The sequence below is a fragment of the Podarcis cretensis genome, assembly GCF_951804945.1.
Source record: "Podarcis cretensis genome assembly, chromosome: 14".
Lineage (NCBI taxonomy): Eukaryota > Metazoa > Chordata > Lepidosauria > Squamata > Lacertidae > Podarcis > Podarcis cretensis.
Window position 1 is genome coordinate 31524786 of NC_137183.1, and position 23315 is coordinate 31548100.

Below are 23315 nucleotides of genomic sequence, written 5' to 3' on the forward strand. Positions count from 1 at the left end.
TGCTGATAGCCTGTCTCCTCTTTTACGTAAAGACCAGCTTGCCAACACAAGTTGCTGATGTGTCGTTCCCAACTACTTCCCTGAACAGGTAAGGGCCTCCGATAAGTTCACAACCTCCTTATACAAGTCAAGGAAAAGAGATTAAAGAGCAAGCAGTAAATCCAGCATGTGCAGCCCAGATTTTAACACAGATAAAAGCCTGAAGAATTTGGCAACAGCTGCGCTGTCCAAATAAGAAAAGGAGTTTTATCAGCACTCTTAACGCTTTGCGAAATCTCTCCTTGAAAACAATGGGGTTAGCTTTCCTGACTAAACAGATAGGTGACAAATGTCACGTTTGCGGTTCAGACCCCAAGCCAATTTGACTAGTGACTTTTTGACAGTAAGCAGGGATTCCGACACTGCTGAAGTGGTTGTGTACTATTCATGAGGACTAGCTTCTTTTACAATATTTACATACACTCTGAAAACTTATAGCACATGGCTGGCTTCATATCCCAGCACTTCCACCTTCCCCCAATAGGAATGAATAGTGGATGGGCCTTTTCCATAGGAACATAGGGCGCTTGGGACTCCTACACGGTTGGAAGCTGCAAGGGTTGGGAGACGGGGGGGGAACCTCTCAGATAATTCCTATATATTTTGTTTGCCGTGCATTTGGACCTCTCTTAAGCAGTTTTGCATGATGGTCCCTGAGATCAAAGAGCAGCTGTCCATCAATGTTTGGATACAATCGGACACCATTTTGAATCAAGATGGTGGACTAAACCTTTCAAAACTACGCAGATTTTAGCCAATGGTTTCAAAACTGCACTGGTTTTAACCAGATTTCAAAGTTGCCCTGGTGTTTGTTTTGTTTTGTTTATTTCACAGCCTTCCCAAGGAGCAACACTAGTACCTTATATTCATTCAGCCATTGTGTTTGGATGTATTTTTGAGCACACTGACCACTTATATTAACTGTATATGCTTGAAGTAGGATTGATGAATTATTCTTTATTGCTAACAGTAGCCAATGTTTCTTGTTTCTTTTAATTATGTTTGCAGTAAAAACAACAACCCCTTTTTAAGAGATAAGCAGAAACAAGGCGGTACACAATGTTACAAAAAACCAGTTTATTAACCCTTGCTGCAGGTGAGTTAAGAGAACATTTCAACACAGCCAGCCTGCCCTTGACACAGCTGAGGAGCAGGGCCAGCCCAAGACATTTTGGCACCTGAGGCAAACCTCAAAATGGCATACCACCCGTCAGGGAAGAAGGGATGAGTGACGATATACATCAGGAACAAGGTGGGGAGGGAAGATCTACATTGGGAACAAGGGTGGGAGGAGACCAGCAGTGCATACTATTAGCCAAGGGGCCACTCTAGAGGTGGCACTGGGGGGGTGCCAAGGAGGAGGCAGAGCCAGTCTCCAAGGAGGGCACCACAGGGGGAGAAGCATTCCTCTGAGGCCGGGTCTGCTGCCCCTGTGGATCCTGCCACATGGGTGGGCCAGCCCCACTGATGAAGTTCACACAGAGGGAACAGACACCTTACTGAAGCAGGGGCTGAGGACAGACTAGGAGAAACACCCCACAAAATAAAGAGAGGCACACATGACAGGAGGGGAGCCTTCAAGATCAACGGAGAAAATATAAACATATATTTCCCACCAGTATGTTCCACTCCCTCCCAAGAGTGGCTCAACCAACCTTCCCCAGCTCAGTGCAACAGAGAGGATGAGCACGTTTGGACCACCAGACTTCCACCATCTAACACATCTGAAAAACACGAAATGCTCCTCTCTGTAGTAATTCCAAAGAACAGGTCCCAGGAGCAGGCAGAGAAGGGAAGAGAGTCTTGTTATTCAGTTGCTTGCAAAACTGGGGATTTATTTGAAACATGGCAAGATGACTCGGGGCCAGCAGTGAGAGGGACTGTCCCTGCAAAATGCTCCACTGCTCAAGTTCTCCAGGACACCAGCGATGGAGGGCTGGTGGGCAGGCTGGCACTGATGCATGCAGAGCCCCACCAGGAGGGGGCAGCAGATTCGCCTCGAGCTCCACTGGAGCAAATGCACTATAGAGCAATCTCCGCAAGGCCTATTTTGGGAAGAAGACAGGCAGACAGTGAAATCCAGTTCAGTTTAAATTGGATGCACAAACAGGTAAGACCTTATGGCAGGGATGGAGAGCCTGGAGTCCTCCAGAGGTTGTTGGACCACAGCTCCCATCAGCCTGGTCCACCCCTGGCTGCTGGGAACTAGTGTCCAAGAGTATCTAGAGGGCTGCATTCCTGCCTTAGTGGGAAACAAGACATCCTGCACTGAACTCTGGTATACATTTGGACACGGAGTAACAGATGACTGAAGAGGACTCAAATGTCTCTAGGAAAAAAGGTAGAGTGGCGATTTGACATTCATTTTGCATAAAGTAGTATTCGCTAAGGTGCTGATTCCAGAGCCTCCAGAAGAGAAGCAGCCGAGCACTTTCACCTCTCTTTTTTATTTCCCTCTTTAAAATGTCATCAGTTGGAATCACAGCTGGATATGCAGGTTACAGGGCAAATGTAGCAGGATGGACACCCAAGCAAAACATGGCTCCCTCTTAAAAGAATTATTACAAGGTCTGCCCTGCTGCCACCGCCCCCCTGCTTGAGCAAACAGAGGTGTGTTGGGCTCCCTCCCCATGTGGGCTCTCAAGTCTGGTGATGACAACTTCCTACCCACAACCCTTAAGGAATGCATTTCCCTCACAGCCAGACTGCTGGGACACAGTGTCCACTGGACAAAGAGTTTAAAAGGTGAGGTAGGACCCTTCATACTCTTGCCAACCTGTTCTCTACCTTTGATCCCAGCACACCTAGGAATCCAGTGAAAGAGAAGGGAAAAACTAGGGTGAGGAGACCCTGAAAGAGCCCAATGCTAGTAATGAATAATCAGAGTATAATAGATCTTCTGAGGTCCAGAATGTAATTCTGCACCTGTGTAGAGGCATTACCATGGCTTGCTCAACAAACCATGAGCTGCCCCACAGGCGATCATTTTCCAGCTGCTCTTGCCTTTGTCGCTTGGGGAGCATCTGAGTTGGGTGAAGGGTTAAACATACCATGGTTAAAGAAAGGGTGCTGGGCTCCCATGCAATGCCAAGCCACATTTAAAACAAACCAAGGTTCATCATCATGTTTTGTCGGCAGCAAACAAACCACAGTCGTGCTACTGGGCAGGGTTCATATATAACGACAAGTCATAGATTACTGTTACATGAGAATCTGGCTTTCTATTGGAACAGCACAGGAAGGGCCCACATGCAAGGGTCACTGATACTGCCTTGAGGGTAGGTGAGCTGACCAGAGCAATTCCCCCACCTACAGTAAAGATGGACACTTCTCACAATGAAACTGGTTCGCAAAGGCTGCCCAATCTAGCTGTCTCAGATTGGGGTAGCACAGAGGTAGGAAAAATGTGGCTTTGAGGCCCACTTCCAGATTTCCTCTTCTCCAGCTGAAATCCAAAGGGACACAGAGGCAGCTCCAAGGATTTGCTAATCAGGAGGGTGGCTCCAGAGAGATAATGGCAAACAGCCCTGCTGGGAAATTGGCTGATGTGTGCACTCCACTTCTCCGAAGCCAGTCCCAACAGGACTTACCATTTCTCCTCTGGACGCAACCAGAGGGGAAACAGTGCCCTTTCTGTGCACCCTCCTGACACACAGACTGCTGATGGAGGACTGACCCAAGACCTTCGCCTTGACATGTCAAGTCCATTCATAGGATGAGTCACTCAACCAGGAGACACCAAGAGGAGAGGAGGGGGGAGGCCAGGTCTGCACACACCTGCCTGTCCAGGGTCTGCAATTTAAATTGGAACACACACAAACCCTCAAAAAATCTGGAGTGTTTGCAAATTGGTAAGTTAGATGCAGGAATTGATCTCACCAGGGTGGCGGGAGGGAGGGAGGAATGGAGAGAAAGAATGTTTTCCCAAGCCTGCTTCCCCTGTTCAGGCGGAGCCCAATGATGCAACAGCAGAGTCCCAGCCACACACCCCTTTTATTAGGTGCTCGTTGAGCCTGGAACAGCACTGCCTGTTCCCACCTGGGGTGGGAACTTCCTCACTGCAGAGGTACTGGAGCAAAATGCTGTGGTTGCCAAGAGGCATGACCATTCGGATGACCCCTCGTGGGGTCTAGCTGTTGTCCAACTGCCCTTCTACTACATGGGCAGAGCTTATTGAAAATGAATGCACAGAAATTAAGCATCCTGTGGGATGGGTCACCCTTAGACAATATATTGCTTAACGTAAGTGTTGTAGGATCATTCCATGGAATGACACTTTGAACCAAGGATGTCTGCATTCCCTCCCCCAACATACACCTTGGCATTCCTATGGGAACAGGAGCACCACATATGGAATCAAGTTCCCGGTGAAATTGGAAGCGGGGGGGGGGGTGAATTACTCTCCTTGTACAGCTGGAGGCAAGCAGGTCCACAGACGTGTCCAAGACCTCTCACGAGAACCCGTGCCAGCCCTTCCAAACCCTCAAGGAGAACCCCGCCAAAGCATATCCTCACCCAGGCTACTGGAGTCCTTGGTAGCCCAGCACAGACAGTAATGTTGCATGAGCTGTTCGAGCAGTTCCTTCTCATCCAGAAACTCAAGTGCTTCTATCCTGGAAGGAAGAAGATAGGAAGGATAGCAGTAGACACAAACACACAGAGAGACCCCTACCTTCCAACCCAGCTTGGAGCAGAAGACAGCAGCAAGAGTGCTGGGTTGGGCCCTACAAGATCTGGATTCAAATCCTGAAGCTCATGAGGCAGCGGTGAGCCAGACACTTTCGTACTCCACAAACCTTCTTTTCTGTTGTTGTTGTTGAAGTTGTTGTTGTTATTTCCTACCTAAAACAGTTTTTCTTATGTTGTCAATTTTCCTTTCACCATTTTTACTGTAAGGCGCCTTGCTGAGGCTTGCCTTAAATGGTGAAGCCAAAATATATTCAATAAATTTATAAGTAAAAAAAAAAGAGCAGTCAAGTACTACAACTCCCATTGGTGCACGAGCGAGGAGGAGGAGGAGCTTACCTTCTGACATCATCTTTCGGCAAGCAATTGTAGGCTTTCATCATATCGATGGCATTTGCTGTTTCCCAGCCGTTTTGCAGGAAACGTTCCTTCTGTGAAGGGAACCCAATGAGAAGTATAAGCAGAAGGGCAGGTTCTTCATCAGGCGAGATAGAAGGAGGAGAAGCAGGGAGGATGCAAACCCCTGGGCCCCAGGTGCACCCACCCTTTTAATACAATTTGGCAGGAACTTAAAATATATGATGCATCTTTGAAACTAAGGCGCAGGGATATATTCCCTTCTCCCCCAGCACAGGCACAGGCACAGGCACAGGCACAGGCACTATCCAATAGACTTAAAAAGGACCATTGGGGTGGCAGGGGGAGGGAGTGATCTCAAACAGCACAGCGAAACCCAGAGGTAAGCATTATACAGTGGTGCCCCCAAGACGAACGCCTCGCAAGACGGAAAACCCGCTAGACGAAAGGGTTTTCCGTTTTGGAGGCGCTTTGCAAAACGAATTTCCCTATGGGCTTGCTTCGCAAGATGAAAATGTCTTGCGAGTTCCTGCTGGTTTTTTCCCCTTTTCCCCCCTTTTCCTAAGCCGCTAAGCCGCTTATCAGCTGATCCGCTGATAAGCCGCTTAACAGCTGATTGCTAAAAGCCGCTAAACTGCTAATAGCGCTAATCCGCTAAGCTGTCAATGGGCTTGCTTCGCAAGACGAAAAAACCGCTATACGAAGAGCCTCACGGAACGGATTAATTTCATCTTGCGAGGCACCACTGTAAATTGCTCAAAAAAGGCCACCTCACCCACTCAGAACATCTGACCTGGGAATCCAGAGATCTGCAGTCATCCACACCAACCAGGCTGCACTTCCGGCTCTGCAAGTTCTCAACCATGATTTGCCCAAATCGATCAGACATATTCACCTGGGGAGGGTACAGAAGACTGGCTGAAAGGGAGCTGGGGGAGAAGGTCTCCTGCCTAAGAACCAGGACCCCCCCCACACACACCTCTTATTCAGGGAGCAGGTGTGCCCAGGGACTCACTCACATGCTCTCCTTTATCGCAGGAAGAACTCCAGCCCAGAAGTCTCAAATCCTTAGATCCACACACCACATTTTTCTTACCACCATGATTTGTGCAGCTCTTGCCCTCCAGTTCCCGTGGTGCCCACTCCCTCCTGCCCTCCCCCAACTGCCACCTGCATTTGAAGGACTGCCTTATTCTGAGGGGGGAGGAGAAGAAAAGGCAAGCGCTTTTTCTCAACAAGCAAGTTGTCTTTTCCATTCTTTTGTAACTTTTTTTTTTAAAAAAAGCTCAATGCCTATTGTTGTAATAACTTTAGGTAAACCACTTTGTGAGGTCCACCTGAAAAGCAGTACATAAATTCTGCAAAGAAGAAAGAAAGAAAGAAAGAAAGAAAGAAAGAAAGAAAGAAAGAATCCCCCATTGCAAACCCACTGCGGAAGTGTGGAGGTTGGTTTCGTATGCAGAACAGGGAAAGGGCCCAGGGAATTTTGACCCATTTCAGACCTGTTGCACTCAATCAGAAGTACTTTACATCCCATTTGGTGCAGATTTTTCGAAAAAGTGCAAGAGAAGTCTGTATTACATCAGCAGGCATTTTGTATGCACTCTTTGTGTAAAATATGCGCCTTTGAATGCATCCATCTGAACATTTACATTTTGCATGTATCTTTCTCCATAAAATACGCATTTTGGTGCACCAAAACAGCCTCACTAAATCCAGGCAACGAAAAGTTGTGATCTAATCCACAAGCAAGATGGAGGGGACATATGGAGATGTTTATGTTTTTCCTGCCCCAAACATGATGATGAATACAGGTGGGGCCCACAACTCCATTTAGACTAGCCGTCCCCCAAACCTGCTGCCTTCCAGCTGTTTTCCACTACAACTCCCAATAGCTCCAAGCCAGTGCCGGTAAGAGTTGTAGTCTGAAACATCTGGCTGGCAAAAGCCGAAAGACTTTTTACTATCACCAGCTGTGCCTGACAGGTGCATAGAAGTTACAGAATGGTTTTAAAAAATAAAGTAAAGCACCCATGGCAACAGGGTGAAAACACTACACGAATGGCTGCTTCATGAGCGTCTTAACCCTGGAATGCTCCCTTCTCTGAATGCTGATGGGATTGGGATCTGACGGGAAAGCAGCCAGCTCCAGCGGATCAGTAGAAACCTTTCCTTCAACTGCCACCTCCGTCTGAATTCACAGCCAAAGCTGGCGTATCAAACCTCTCATCTGCATTTCCGCCCTCACTCAGCAACCAGCAGTTTCTTCTTTTCATGTGGACTTGGCTTGCAGCTCAGCTACTTCCCCCACCCCCCTGCTCTATTCAAGCTGCCAAAACCACAGAAAGCACAACATGATTAACGTTCCATAAAGTTACATAAGATTGCTCACAATGCGGGTTCCTTGAGTTCGGCCACCTCTGACTCAGCAGCTGTTTTGCTCAGCATACACATTACATATACATATACATATACATATACATATACATATACATATACATATACATATACATATTGAGTCCTGCACTTAAAAGGGACTCCGCTGGAGTGTTGGGGGTGAGTGAGTGGGTGGGTGGGTGGGTGAGTGGGTGGGTGGGTGGGTGGGGACACAAAACAAATAACTGGGCAGAAACGGAATTGGTCTCCAATTGTTCTGGGGCACTGACCTTCAGAAACTCTGCAGTCTCCCAGAGGTAAATCCTTAACCCAAACCTTTGCTGGAATGCCTATGCTTCTGGGATGGTATCCAATGTTAGGCCTACTTTGAGTAGTCCCACTGAATTAAATTACAGTATTTCATTTATAAATTGCAGCTCATAACGCACCCCAAAGCGATTTGCAGTGGAATCAAAACATACCAAAACAGCTTCATATATAAAAACTGTCAAAGCAATTGTATACATATAAAAAACTATAGGAAAAATACATTATACACACACACATATACAGTTTAACATCAACATGAGCATGTACATAAAACCAATTCAAATCCAATAATGATATCAACTGGGATAAAGATCTCCATTTAGAAGCTTGCAGGAAGAGGAATGCCTTTGGCAGGCACCTAAAACGCAATCAAGAAAAAGCCTGTCTTGCTCAAGTTCCAAGGGGCAGGAGCCACCAAGCTAAAGGCTAGATTCTGACACTGTGCTCAATGGACACCTCCAGGCAGGATGGGATGTGCAGAATGCAGGGATCCGTTGTGCAGGCAGGGGCTGAGACGGCCTTTGAGGTTCATTGTTTTCAGTAGGTCTACTTTGAGTGTGACTACCATTGGATACCACTCATGGCCAAAAGCACAGAGCATCCTCTCTCTCTCTCTCTCCCTCCCTCTCTCCCACCATTCCCGCTTTCCGTGTTTCAAATGAGGGATTAGTACTTGAGGCCCTTGCCATAGTGAGGAGCATAGGAAGACTACCACTGCTTGGGCTTACCTGCTCGTAGTTGATAAACATGGCAGTCTGGAACATGCCAGCCACCCACTTGAGGAGGTTCGCAGAATGGTCTTGGGTCATATAGATCAGGACACATTCTGCTAACAGGAGAGTTGGCAAACTTTTAAGTTGGGGAGGGGGAAGAAAGAGGGAGGGGAAGAGAACAAGATCAGTATAAATACATGGTGAATTATATATACATATAATCATAGACGCGGGACGTGGGTGGCGCTGTGGGTAAAACCTCAGCGCCTAGGACTCGTCGATCGCATGGTCGGCAGTTCGAATCCCTGCGGCGGGGTGCGCTCCCGTTGCTCGGTCCCAGCGCCTGCCAACCTAGCAGTTCGAAAGCACCCTGGGTGCAAGTAGATAAATAGGGACCGCTTACTAGCGGGAAGGTAAACAGCGTTTCCGTGTGCTGCGCTGGCTCGCCAGAGCAGCTTCGTCACGCTGGCCACGTGATCCGGAAGTGTCTGCGGACAGCGCTGGCTCCCGGCCTCTAGAGTGAGATGAGCGCACAACCCTAGAGTCTGTCAAGACTGGCCCGTACGGGCAGGGGTACCTTTACCTTTACCTTTTATAATCATAGAACTGTAGAGCTGGATGGGACCCAATCCAATCCAATCCCTTGCAATGCTCTCTGTGTGTGTTTTCTCCTCTGGTATCCCAGAATTTCAAGAGCATCAGAGAAGGACAACACAGAAAGCTGCCTTTTACCAAGCCACACCACTGCTTGGTAAAGGTAAAGGGACCCCTGACCTTTAGGTTCAGTCGTGGCTGACTCTGGGTTTGCGGCGCTCATCTCACTTTATTGGCCGAGGGAGCCGGCGTACAGCTTCCGGGTCATGTGGCCAGAATGACTAACTCACTTATGGCGAACCAGAGCAATGCACAGAAACGCCGTTTACCTTCCCACCGGAGTGGTACCTATTTATCTGCTTGCACTTTGATGTGGGTTTGAACTGCTAGGTTGGCAGGAGCAGGGACCGAACAACGGGAGCTCACCCCGTCATGGGGATTCGAACCGCCGACCTTCTAATCGGCAAGTCCTAGGCTCAATTCCATAAGGCGTCTTTCCCAGCCCCACCTGGAGCTGATGGGGGTTGTAATCCAAAATTTCCAGAGGGCACCAGGTTTGAGGGGAAGGCTAATCTACACCAAGCTATCCAGGGCTCCGGCAACAAGGAGGTGAAAAGCTGTTCACTCTAAAAGTGTCCAGCAAGCTGTGTGATTCAGGGGAAGGGGGGAAAGAGTGAGGTGTTTTCAGCTTGGCTCCGCTGAAGAGCCTTAACTCAGCTGTTGAATCATCTGCTTTGCAGACAGAAGGCCTCTGGTTCAATCCCCAATGACATCTTCAGGTGAACATTAGGAAAGACTCCCTGCCTGAAACCCTGGAGAGCCACTGCCAGTCAGTGCAGACAATACTGAGCCAGGTGGACCAATCCAAGTGGATAGCTCAGTTGGTTAGAGCGTGGTGCTGATAACCTTCCCTGCAAGTTCCTTTCACATAGAAATAAAGCAAATCGGCAGAAAGGGGTCTTTGCCTTCTGATCAGCTGTTAAGAACGTGGTGTAGCAGCAGTAGGAGGAAGGGGTCAGCTCAGCTCCCTCTCCTCTCTCCATTAGCCCAGCAAGCCAGAAACTGCCCACCCACCACTCCATCAGCATGACTCAAACCAATGAGTAATCTCTTTGCTTGCAGGGCTGCTTTCAGATACTGACAGCAACAAGCAAAACCAACTGCTAGGAGCCAAAGGAATTCTATATGGAGGCTGGGTGGGCAGGTGGGGGAGAAAAGAGAGGGAGGAAAGGTGTGGGAAAGCAGAAAGAATGTAAGGGCTCTGCCGGATCAGGCCAAAGGGGGTCCAGATAATCCAGCATTCTGTTCTCACAGTGGCCAACCAGATGCCCCAAAGCGAAACCCTCATGCAAGCCCTGAGCTCAAGAGCAACTCTCCCCTCCTGCGGTTTCCAGCAACTGGTATTCAGAAGCATTGCTGCCTCCTGCTGTGGAGGCAGAGCACAGGGTAGCCTTACCCTGCATGAATTGTAGCTCCACACTGCTTACGTTGCCTACAGACACATTTCTGCTCGGTCTGTAGTCTGCACACCACAATGATCTGGAAATCCTATCTCTGTTCACCTCCTGAGGTCCACAGAGAAGCCCAAACCATGAAGGGGCATTTTTTAGTTGAGGGCACATCCCCCTAGCAGAAAGGAGAGGGGGTGGAGAAGAGAGGATTTGATTCACCTCTCAGCCTTATGGGAGGGCAACTTATAGCAGTATCTAAAACAGAAATCAGAGGCCGGAAAATAGCCTCTGCAGATATATGCATGCCTTGCTAGGATGGCAACTGAGCAAATAGTCATTGGACCCAAGAAACGCAGTCAGAGCAACCTGACCCCAGGGCAATGTAACTGCACGCATTCCAGCAAACACAATCAGTAGCCTGGAAAACATAAATCTTCTGGATCAGGACAGCCAGGCTCATTTAAGTCTCAAAACTGAAGGAGCAAGAACCACAAACATGTCCTGCTTGACACTGCTGTAGTAAAACTCAATGCTGCATTGCAGCCTTTGACAACCTGGTGCCCTCCAGATGTTTTGGACCACGATTCCCAGCAGCACACCTGTGCTGGCTGGGGCTGCTGAGAGCTGTAGTCCAGAACATTGGAGGCAAGGTTGGCAAAGGCTGCTGCACTGAAACAATTTTCTTACACTCTGTGTATCTGAACAACATCCACAGCTTTTAAAAACCAGGCTGAATCACCAGTGTTAGAAACTGAGATATGAAAGCTGGGCACTAAATGGCACCTTAAACCTAGGGTGTGGGCCCAACAACGGAATATCTAAGCACAGTGTTTTCGTATAACAAGAATACAAAGCTGAATGAACTGCAGAAATGAATGAACTGCAGGTAAAATATTGTGTTCATTTTTCACATGGTCTAGTCCTTCCCCTGCCCCACCCCCCTAATATTCTTAAGAGAGTCTCTTATCCAGTCTTCAGAGAGTAGCTGTAAGCGGGGAGACAGAAAAAGGTCCTCCTTTCCTTCCACTCTGCAGTTGTAATCTGAAATCTTAGGTGCAGTACTGCACCCAGAGCTCAGAAACTGCTCGCGCTAATGAAATTCCCTGTCGCAAAAGGCGCCTAGAACAATGGAAGTTTTGAACACTGTGAATTGCTACCTCCTAGGCAGCACATTACCCAGAACATTCCCAGAAGCCTTTGCACTCCAGTCTTACTGTGGATCCATGTTGCATTTCTTCAGCTTTTCCTCTAGTTTGGGCAGCTCTCGGAGATCTGCACCAACAATGGCGTAGCGGCTGGAGTCCAGGCTATGAGCATCTGTAGAGGAAGCAGCAGTTAAAGCCCTTTCATTTATCACTACTTGCCCAAGGCAAGCAAAAAATGAAAATCACAGTTAGGTGACCAGCGAGAGGAACTTTGCAGATGTTGCTGCTTTCTCTCCCTCCGAGGCCACAAATGCCTACATTAGGGAACTGTTTTAACTGTTGTGCTGTTTTAATGGGCTTTTTTTACTGCACATTTTAACTGTCAATGTTTAATGTTCTGACAGGATGGTTTTTAAATTTTGTGTATTTATACGTGTTGGAACGGCAAGTAAGTGGGACATAAAATAGATGATGATGTTAATAATACAAGCCAGCTAAAATTTGTGACTAGTATTTAAAAGGCTGACTTAAATGCTCTCATTTCTCCAAACCCAACACATCAAAGCTGTAGCACTTTTAAAGATTTGAGGGATTTTATGGCCGTGACATGGCACTAAATTGCGTTCACAAAAGCAAACGTCATTGACTGCTGAAAAATATTATCTGGTGATGGGATTTTAAAAGAGATTGGAAAAAAACACATCTCATCCAGAGGCATGAGTAGTATTTTCCAAGGATACCAAGGCTGGCAAATTTCGAGTTCTTAGGAACCTGGATGTACTTGGAATTCTCCCATTCTTGCCTTACACCAGCCTTCTCCAACATGGTGCCCTCCAAATGTGGCTAAACCACAACTCCTACCAGACCCAGCAAGCATGGTCAATGGCTAGGGATGATGGGAGTTGCAGTTCATCAACATTTGGAGATCCAGAGGCTCCCCACACCTGTTCTACAACTGATAGACACTTCTCAACCATTTGCAATCTACCCGGTTAAACTTTTAAAAGCACACATTTAAAAGCACCCTGCCAGGTTATCCCCAGCTACCAAAAGCCCATCAGCAGAAAACCACCTTCCAAAGAGAACCAGGCATCAGTGCTCTCCAGATGTTGCTGGACTCCAACTCCCATTAGTCCTAGCCAGTATGCCCAAAAGCTAGGCATGATGGGATTTGGAGTCAAATGATGTCTGGAGAGACATGGGTTTTTCATCCCTGTTCAAGGAGAAGCAGCTCCCCTCGAGGAATTTCCAGCAAAGCAAGGAGAAAATTCACATCTTCATTCTTTCCTTCAGTTAGATATGGAGATGTTGTCAAACTGCTGGAAAGCTTGCTTTCAGAGTAAAAAACAACAACAACCTTCCTTGTGAGAGGAAAGCCTGCTCCTCGAGAGTCCATACTCTAGACTGGTGCTGTGCTTTATGAAGCAAGAAGACTGCCCTGGAACCAGGAAGCAACCAAACCATTTGGGGCTCACGGAGCAGAAAGATGCGGCAGGGCAGGAAAGGTGTCGGAGGAGATTTCGTCAGCTGAAGCAGGAGAGAGCAGAGCACCCGTGGCTAGAGAGGCAACACGGTCGAGGTGATTGGAGGTTTTTAAACAGAAGTTGGATTGCCATCTGTCAGGGATTTTTTCACTGTGATTTCTGCATTGCACGGGGTTGGACTAAAATACCCTTAGGGATCCCTTCCTAGTCTACTACTATAAGATTCTATATGAGCTTTCCTCCATACTACCAACTCAATTCTGAAACTAGGTTTCTGAAACTCCAGGATTGGCAAAACATTCCTGAAGAGGCTAGGAAAGACCATTTAGGGTTTCTGTAAGATGAAATGGTATGTTCCTCATCAGGGCAGGAAAGGAGAGGGAATCTGGCTATCAAGCCTGGGCATTTGGGGAGGGCGGGTGGAGAACATTTCCCAGTTTATATTTTCCCGCAGAAAATTTCCTGCTTCATTACTAACAATAAAAGGATATTGATTGCAAATACTACAAAATATTGGAGAAATGTGGCAGTTTCCAAGTCCCCTAGTCTCCAGTGGTGGCAATAACCCCAGCAAGGCAAAACTGGGGAGGGGGGCAGTATGAGCACAGGACAAAATCATAAGATGGTGATATGAAAGCCATCTTCAAATAATTGAAGGGCTAGCACATGAAAGATGGAGCAAGCTTGTTTTCTGCTGCTCCAGAGGGTAGAACCCAAACCAACAGATTCAAATTACAAGAAAGGAGATTAAGACGAAACATTAGGAAGAACTTTCCAATGGGAAAAGCTGTTTGACAGCGGAACAGACTACCTGGGAATGTGGTGGACTCTCCTTCCTGGGAGGTTTTTAAGCAGAGGTTGGGTGGCCACCTGTCAGGGATTTTATAGCTGTGATTCCTGCATTACAACTCCCTTCCAACTCTACGTTTCTATAAGAGCGTACCCCAAAACTACCAGTTCAATTCTGAAACTAGGTTTGTTGTTAGAGGGATGCTCTTTCAGAGTTATGCCTCTCTAATGTCTGAAACCTCCCTCCGATCTCCCACCTGCCATGCATCACCACTGGCCAGTTTTTTTAGCTGTTAACTCTTGGACTCATTTGCCCGAGAAGCCAAAACAAGATAAAGCAGCCTTAGCAACTAACGGACAATGCTGTCAAGGGCAGCACAGATCTATTTGGCGACACCCAACGAAGCATGCGGAGGAAGGCTCCTGCCATCAACGGAGGCGGAGGAAGGTAACGGCTGTCATTCCTGAAAGGCTTTCCTTTCCTAGGCAGCAAAAGAACAAGCAAGCAGCAGAGAATTATAAGATCAATGTCAACCCACTGTGCAGCAGCTGTGAAAAATAAAGCAAATTCCATGCTACGGATCATTAGGAAAGGAACTGAAAATAAAACTGCCAGGGTTTGTGATGCTCTTATACAAATCCATGGCATGGCTGCATTTGGAATATTGGGTACAGTACAGTTCTGGCCACCTCACCTCAGAAATAATATTGTAGAGTTAGAAAAGTGAAACCAAAATGATCAAGGGGATGGAGCAACTCTGCTGTGAAGAAGACTTGCAGTATTTGGGACTTTTCAGTTTAGAGAAAAGGCAAATAAGAGGCGACGTGGCGTAAGTTTTAAAAGTTATGTATGGCATGGAGAAAGCGCATGGAGAAACGTTTCTCTACCTCTCTCATAACACTGGCACTGAATGTTGGAAGACGCAGGACGAATGCCAGAGACGTCACTTCTTCATGCAGCACATAGTTAAACTATGGAACTCACTGCCACAGGAGGCAGTGGCTTTAAAAGAGGATTTAAAAGAGGATTAGACAAATTCATGGAAGAGAAGGCTGTCAGTGGCTATTAGCCATGATGGCTCTGCTCTGCTCCCACAGTCGGAAGCAGTAATGTTTCTGAATGCCTGTTCCTGGTGGGGGAAAAGGAAGGGTGGAAAGAGCACTCTTGTGCCCCAATCCTGCTTGCGGGTTTCCCACAGGCATCTTGTCAGGCCACTGTAGAACTAGGATGCTGCATGTGATCCAGCAGAGCTCTTCTTATGTTCTTAAACTGTTAGGAATGTGGAGGGAGAGGAGAGACAGGAAGTCCCAGCAGAACCCTAACATTCCTAGTCAAGAGTGTGCCAGTACCTTTCAGCAAGGGGCAAAGAGCAGTTCTTTCACAGGCTGATTCAAGGAGCAGCAAATATGGGTTGATAAGAAAGCTAGGCAAAGAAAAGGTTAAATGCAATACAAGTGCATTTTGTGAAACGTTGAGAAGGTGCCCACATAGCAGAATAGAGTGAGGAGGTGGTAGCAGCTTTAGAAATGCCACCTTGCTTTACCGATGGATTTTTAAGATGACTCACCCATTAGAAGAGACTCCCCTGAATGGCTTTCCATAATTGGTTTTGACAAGGGAGGTTTTGATCTGTGGGAGAGAAGGACAAAAAAAGGGAAAGAAGGAAAAGGAGTCAGCGAGTCGTTGCAAAAAGAGAGAGGCCGTGTGTGCCCCCTGCTGGAAAGAGATTACTAGGCCTGACTGCTGCAGAGCCCAGCCTCTTGTGTGTTCACACCATCTGGGCAGTAAGATGCATTGTTCCATCTAGCTCAATACTGTCCACACTGACTGGCAGCAGCTCTCCAGGGTGTCAGAAAAGGTTCTCTCCCAGCCCTCCCTGAAGATAGCAGGAACTGAACTTGGAGCCTTCTGAATGCAAAGCAGATGCTTCAACCATTGAGACACAACCCTTCTTCTACTGGAGGGAAGAAGGGAAGCAAGGTCCATTCAGGGGGTGCTGTCCAGGAAAGGGTAGGCAAGCAGGGATTGGCTCCTGGACACACTGAGACATTTCCCTTCTCATATTGCAAAAATACATGCCCCTGCTTTCTGCATTGCAGGGGATTGGACTAGATGATCCTTGGTGGTTCCCCTTTGAACTTGACAATTCTATGATTCTGTGTGAACCTGTGTGTGTCTGAAACTGACAAGGAGCAGTTAGTTCTCAGACTGCACAACATCCGGCAAGCCCTTTCCACAAGTTCATTTCGAATACTTTGCTTAAAGCGAAGGCTTGGGACTACTGCACCTTGTTCCCCACAGTGCAGCCAATGTTCAAGACAACGCATGATCCCCTCTTTACTAGGCAAGACTAAGGGTCCTTTCACAAGCTATAGACCCCCACAGCAGACCTGCTAAGACCCTAACATTTGGTACAGGAGCCGTTTCACTTTCATTCATTCTAGCATTTATACTCAACTTTACAATCCTGTACCAGGCTTTTGAAGCACCTCACAACAATATTAGGATTAAAAATACACACTGCAGAGAGCTACAGTTGGCTGATACTAATAACTATACTTACAGGGGTTTGGACTAGATGACCCTTTGGGACTCTTCCAACCCTACAATTCCATTATTCTATAACATCAATAAGTGAGTACACAGTTGCAAGTCAGTAACATGTGAACTTGCCCAACCAACTGGCAAACTGTAACACGTTTGTTTGGGTCCAGAAAAAAGAAACTTACAAAGAATAATTAAGATTGCAATCCTATAAGTGGGGAATAAGTAAAATCAATGAAGATTTCCTTCTGAGTGGACATGCCTGGATAGGATACAGTAGTCCTTCAAGAGTGAAACTGACAGAATCCTTTTAAACAGAGAAAATCTGAATCTGACCTAAACCTTACAAGCTTTGTGCATGTATTTATACAGAATGTTGCACCCTGAAGGAGGTGGAACTTTGCCCCAAGACCCTACAACCAAACACACAGGGTAATAGACCCACTGAAATGAATGAACCTAAGCTAAACATGTCCATTAACTTCAATGGGTCTACTCTGAGTAGGACTAAGACTCTTTGGGGGGAAAAGACTTGATATTTTTCAGAACTATATTTGCATGCCAAAGTAATCTCAGCCCTTCACAGTTGCACAGTCACATACATTTTTTTTCATCCTTGCCCCACCCCCCAATAGGCAAGACCATGTAACAATTTAACCTGGCCTTTGAAGCCCGAGAAATACATGTTTTAGGACCTACCCTATTCTCTTGACTAAATTTAACAGATTTTAACACTGTTATTTTAAATTATTGTAACCGACCCTGGGACCTCATGGTGAAGGGTACGTAAAAAACCTAAAAAGATAACGATAGTTGTTATTTTCTGGAGGGGGGCACTGACGCGTCATGACTAGTGAGAGTTGGCCCCAACTTTTCTTCTCAAAACCGAAAAACCTGTTCATCTCAGTCAAGAGCACACACCCAGGCACTTACTTGATGTTGTGGATTTTCCTTGTGACTATAGATGGGAAGTCAACTTCAAAATATTTTATTGGAAGCAGATTCTCATCCTGAAAGGGATTAGGGGGTGGGGAGGGAGAAGCCAGACATTCAGCTCATGAAGAGGCACACAATTCAGCATCTCAGCTATGTCCCAGGTCAGTAGTTTTCAAGCTGTCTACTTTTTAGAAACCCTTTCCCCAGTGACACACTGAGGAAGCTTTGTGTATGTTCTAGAGCAGCATTGCCCAACCCAGTGTTCTGCAGGTGTTTTAGACTACAACTTCCATCAGCTCCAGCACCACAGCTATGTTTTGGACTACAGTTCTCATTTGCACCAACCAGAATGCCTACTTTGGACTACAAATCCCATCACCCCCAGCAAGCAGGGCCACATTTTGGACTGCAGCTCCCATCAGATGGGGATTAGAATCCAAAATAAAATAAGATAATAATAATAACCATAATAATTTATTTCTACCCCGCCCATCTGGCTGGGTTTCCCCAACCACTCTGCTGGGAAAGCATCAGGACACCATTTTGTTGGGGGAAACTGAGCTAGACATCTCCGTCATGCATGGTGCAAGCCCAGCCTGTTAGCCTTGAGATTCCCCCCACAGGAACCAAACTCACCTGGAGCTACAAATGCAGGGGAGAAGAGCAACAATGAGTGGATAGGCCATCTTTCAGCAGACCATGCCCCCATTAATAACACCGAGGAACCAGACTGAAATACACTGCTCTGGGTTGTTTTACTAGATATAAAGTAAAGGTAAAGGGACCCCTGACCATTAGGTCCAGTCGTGACCGACTCTGGGGTTGCGGTGCTCATCTCACTTTACTGGCCGAGGGAGCCGGCATACAGCTTCCGGGTCATGTGGCCAGCATGACTCAGCCGCTTCTGGCAAACCAGAGCAGCACACGGAAACGCCGTTTACTTTCCTGCTGGAGCGGTACCTATTTATCTACTTGCACTTTGACGTGCTTTTGAACTGCTAGGTTGGCAGGAGCAGGGACCGAGGAACGGGAGCTCACCCCTCGCAGGGATTCGACCTTCTGATCGGCAAGTCCTAGGCTCTGTGGTTTAACCCACAGTACCACCCACGTCCCTTTACTAGATATAGATTACCGTAATAAAAGCCCAGAAACAAAAATACTTTTGTAAGTGACCACTAGAGGCTCCCCTGGAGCTATAAAATTCCTTCTTTGCACTTACGTTAACAATGCATAATTTCTCACCTTTAATTTCCAGAACAGAGTGTCCATGCCAGCCCCCAGGTTGATAATTTGGCAGTTGCATTCAGTCTTCTGCAAGAATGCCTTAAGTAAGCGGCCAACTCCCTGGACACGGGCATAATAACCTAACAGAAAAACAGTACTGTAAGAATGAAACAATGCTAGCCAAGAGCTGACAGAGTATATCTGTCAATTCTGAGTACATCTTGCAAAATGTTGTCATAGCTTTAAGAGAAAATAACAACACCTGCCCTGGTCCAACAGACATGTTTGTCCAACATACAGTCTTAGCAGTGAGTCCTGGCAGATCTGCTCCCTGCCTTACAGGCCTTTTCCACCTAGCCTCGGAGAGCAGAACCCTGACTACAGCTACAAAAGTTGAGGCTGCTGAACAGACTCTTGGGCTGGTGTGTTGTTTAGGGTGTGTTGTTTGGGGGGGTTGCTGTTGCTTTTCTGTATCTTTATTTTATATCTTGTTTTGATTTATGCGAAAATTGTTCAGTTTGGTTGTGTATTATTTATTGTTTATGACTACTTTTGTTATGTTTTAGTTATGTATTTTGTTTTCAAGTTGTAAGCCGTCTTGAGTATGGTTTGAATTGTGGAAAGGCAGTATACAAATAGAGTATGTATGTATGTATGTGGCTCATGGAGCCCACTTTGGACTCATACTTGCATACAAACTTACCACGGCTGATTTCAGGTGCCTTCCTTTCTTTTGGCAGCCTCACAAAATAATCAAGGTAAGGATCCTTCCAGTAGCCAACGTTTACTGCATATCTGCCCAAGGGAAAGAGAAAGGCCTTCTTGACAAGGTTGGAATCCATGGTCAGTCAAAAATATAATTCTGGAGGGTGTGGACTTTGATCCAATCTATGAAGGGGATTCTTACGTTCTTATTACTTTACTGAAAGCATTTTAATTCCTCTCTTTAGCCATTTTTAAAAAAAACCTCCCAGAGCAGCTTACAAATGTCACTGATGTGGTTACAGTGGATCAACTGCTAGCCAGGATCTGCCTCCACTGAAGCAATGCTTTTGAACACCAGTTGCTGAAAACCACAGGAGGGGTGAGCACAGTTGGGCCTGAGTCCTGCTTGTGGACCTCTTCCCAATGTGGCATCTGGTTGGCCACTGTCAGAACAGGATGATGGACTAGATGAGCCCCCTTTAGCCTGATCCAGCAGGCTCGTCTTATGTTCTTATCGTTTAATAATGCACAGTATGAAGACGCAGGGCAATGGCTTATATACCAAGTCAACCCATTGGTCTTACTGATTCAGTAATACCTACACTGACTGGCAGCGACTCTGCAGGGTTGCAGACCAGAGTTTCTACTAGCCCTGTGTGGAGATGCCGTCAGGGCTGGATTTAGGTTTGATGAGGCCCTAAGCTCTGGAAGGTAATGGGGCCCTTTATATGTCCAGCTGTCCTTTGTCAACAACAAATTGTCGCTGTTTTTTTGTGTTGAATATATGCTATATGGTAATTGATGGACCTAATAGGTATCTAAAGCCATTTGCACATGTTGCCATGCAACCAGTCAATGCAGAATGTAGGCACCCTATATATAGAAATGAGCAAACCAGTGATATTTTAGGGTACCGGCTAGCAGGCGAGGCCCATTATTTACATCATAGGAGCCTACACAACACAAAGCACTGTTGCTGTATGTAGGTTGTTATTTGTTTTTTATCTTATATTTTGGAAATGTACATCCAGATTTTCTTTCCTTTATTTTTTTGGGGGCCCCCAAGAGAGTGCGGCCCTAAGCTATAGCTTGATTAGCTTATACAGTGGTACCTCGTTTTACGAACTTAATCTGTTCCAGAAGTCTGTTCTTAAACCAAAACCATTCTTAAACCGAGGCGAGCTTTCCCTAATGAGGCCTCCCGCCGCTGGTGCCCTTCCACCGTTCGGATTTCGTTCTTAGACTGAGGTAAAGTTCGCAAACCGGGACTCTACTTCCGGTTTTGCGGAGTTCATAAACCAAATCATTCGTAAACAGGTCTATTCTTAAAACAAGGTACCACTGTACATAAATCCAGCACTGGGTGCCATCATTGGAGATTGAACTTGGGACCTTCTGCATGCAAAGCAGATGCTCTACCATAGGGCAACGGTTCTCCATACCAAGCCATCTCTTTTTTCACTCATACACATGCCTCTCATTTTGCTTAACGCCCCTAGGCAAATGAAGAGCCCCTACTACAGTGGTACCTTGGGTTAAGAATTTAATTCGTTCCAGAGGTCTGTTCTTAACCAGAAACTGTTCTTAACCTGAAGCACCACTTTAGCTAATGGGGCCTCCCGCTGCCGCTGCGTTGCTGCTGCACAATTTCTGTTCTACTCCTGAAGCAAAGTTCTTAACCTGAAGCACGATTTCTGGGTTAGCAGCGTCTGTAACCTGAAGCGTCTGTAACCTGAAGCATCTGTAACCCGAGGTACCACTGTAATGACAACAATACAATAAGCCCGGGGAGGTGCTCTTCTTCTGCAACGAGATAGGGAAGAGCATCCCCAGGGGTGACGTCATGGGCCTGATCCGACCTGGTTCCCCCTTGGCCCCGCCCCGTTCCCATGAGGTGGGAGGGTCGTTGAAAGGAGTGGGCGCAGCTCCCGAGGCTCCTCCCTCGCTCGCTCACCGCTTGCAGAGGGAGGCGTCGTCGCAGGTGCCCCTCACGGCCTCGTCGCTGATTTCCACGTCCCGGGAAGTGCTCGCCATCGCCGGCCGGAGAGCAAGTTTGGATCAGGTCAAGAGAGAAGAAGAGCACGAGCTACCCATGCCTGGGCCGCTGCCACCGCTGCACCCCTCAGAGCACCGCTTCTTCACCTGCCAGCAACGGCCATGCACATTGGCCCACGCCTGCGCGGTTTCTATTGGTCGACGGAGACGGGTCAAGGTTCCTTGCCCACACCTCATCGCCGCTGCACTTTTCATTGGGCAGAGGCTTTGTCAGTTCCACGCGGAAACCAATCAAGGTTGGGAAGTGCCGCCGGGAGGGTCGAAGGACTTGCCGGGAAATGTAGTCTCTCGCTAAGAGGGCGGAACCGCCGCCAGTGTTTTGACAGCTCCACGGTGGATTCAGCCAATGAGGACAGACGCTAGATACTGTGGGAATTGTAGTCTCTCGGGATACGGGGCTAGTCAACCTCCACATCTCGCATGGAAAAAGTCAGGTGTCAATGTAAAGAGGTGCCCCAAGCACAGAAAGTCTGATAAGATTTTGGCACCAACCTACTTATTCACCCAACCTTTTGAGTTGAACCCGTGCCACTGCTCTTCACGAAAATACCTACTTGGTTCCCACACACTTTACTTGCTACTGATAACACCGTACGATTTCGTTGTGTTCCCCCCCCCATACCCCACTTCCGAATTATTTCGAAATGAAAAGCAATAACCTAGTATAAGTAAATAAATAGCAGTTATTCCTCCTGTCCTCCTCGGTGTTCTTTTTATTTTTTTATAATAGTTGTTTCAAATTCTTCTTAATGCTGTAACACACCCGGGAATCTTAGGGTGAAGGGCGGGTAATAAATAAATTATTAATAGTAACATTTATATTTCACATTCTCTCCTCCATGGGGATCAAAGTAGCGTACATTATTTCCTCCCTCCCCTGCCCACTTTATCCTCACAACAACCCTGTGAGGTAGGAAGTGTCTCATGCACTCCCGCTCCCCACTCAGAGAATAAGAAGAAAGAAGGCGCCTCCTCCGGAAACCGGAAATCTGCCCTCCTGGTCGTTCTCTTGCCTATATAGTATACGAACATTCCGAGTCAAAACCGGAAGCTCGGGGTCGTTCTGCCGTCCGCTCTCTATGGTCTCTATCACGTGGTCGACGCCGGAGGAGCAGCAGCCGCCCTGCGTCCCGCCGAGTGGAGCAGGGCGGGACCGCAGTTTGCCCGCGGAGCAGCCGGAAGTGGCGGAGCCTTCCGGTGTGTGTGGGCGGGGGGGAGGGGGTGTGAGGTGCGACGCCGGCCCGGCGACGACGGAGAAGTTGTGAGGGAAGGTCGGTCGGAAGGTGTCGCCGCCGCCGCCGCTGCCGGTGCCCGGGCAAGGAGCGGGCAGGAGGAGGAGGAGGAGAAGCAGCACGGACGGCGACGCCCCCCTCTCCCCTCCGCCGCCGCAGCCCCGCTCCCCTCGGAAACGCCATCATGAAGAAGCAGTTCAATCGCATGAAGCAGCTGGCCAACCAGACGGTGGGCAGGTGAGAGCCCGGCGGGCCGGGAACGAGGGCGCGGGAGACACCTCAGAATTCCCCCCCCCCGAAGCCTGGGAACTGTAGTTTGTTAAGGGTGCTGGGAGTTGTACCTCATTGAGGGGAATGCTACCATTCCCTGGCTTCTTTTGGGGGTGGAAGGAGGGTTTCTCTAAATGAATGGTTATGTATGTAGCCAACACTGAGCTAGAGGAACAAATGGGATAAGGCAAATGTTTCTCCCCAATCCACCCCCTGCAGTAGATTAATTTCTTGTGTGTGAAGGACGGCCACCCTATACCCACTTAGACCTTGGTTAATCTGGGTTTTTAATATTGACACTCGCTAACATAAGACTCCAGGTTTCTAGGTAGGAGTATTTTCCCAGCCTTACTAGGAAGGCTGGGAAATTGAACCTGGGAATTG

The 23315-nt window shown here is 47.5% G+C and overlaps 2 protein-coding genes across 6 annotated transcripts in view; one reads left to right on the forward strand and one right to left on the reverse strand.

Moving 5' to 3' along the window:
• Positions 1-1101: 1101 nt before the first annotated feature.
• Positions 1102-21556, reverse strand: LCMT1 (leucine carboxyl methyltransferase 1). Its single transcript, XM_079953614.1, has 11 exons — positions 21329-21556; positions 19373-19464; positions 18688-18809; positions 17443-17519; positions 15533-15594; positions 11761-11863; positions 8517-8637; positions 5876-5977; positions 5065-5156; positions 4555-4652; positions 1102-2084 (listed from the first exon to the last, which is right to left on the reverse strand). The coding sequence occupies exons 1-11, from the start codon at positions 21406-21408 to the stop codon at positions 2062-2064; spliced, it is 972 nt and encodes a 323-aa protein (XP_079809740.1). The 5' UTR covers positions 21409-21556; the 3' UTR covers positions 1102-2061.
• Positions 21557-22620: 1064 nt separating this feature from the next.
• Positions 22621-23315, forward strand: part of ARHGAP17 (Rho GTPase activating protein 17) — a 60948-nt gene continuing 60253 nt past the window's right edge. For 3 of the 5 annotated variants that reach the window (XM_079952763.1, XM_079952764.1, XM_079952766.1), the window contains exon 1: positions 22622-22898. In XM_079952763.1, coding sequence (XP_079808889.1) covers positions 22846-22898 — 53 coding nt within the window. In that variant the 5' untranslated portion in view covers positions 22622-22845. Of the gene's footprint in view, positions 22899-23315 lie in introns of all 5 variants that reach the window. The other 2 variants (XM_079952765.1, XM_079952767.1) reach the window with 2 other exon arrangements.

Coding starts and splice junctions, on each gene's coding strand:
- LCMT1 (XM_079953614.1), bottom strand. CDS start 21,408: ATGGCGAGCACTTCCCGGGACGTGGAAATCAGCGACGAGGCCGTGAGG. Junction 19,465..21,328: donor GACGCCTCCCTCTGCAAGCG/GTGAGCGAGCGA, acceptor TCCCTTGGGCAG/ATATGCAGTAAACGTTGGCT. Junction 15,595..17,442: donor AGGAAAATCCACAACATCAA/GTAAGTGCCTGG, acceptor TCTCTCCCACAG/ATCAAAACCTCCCTTGTCAA.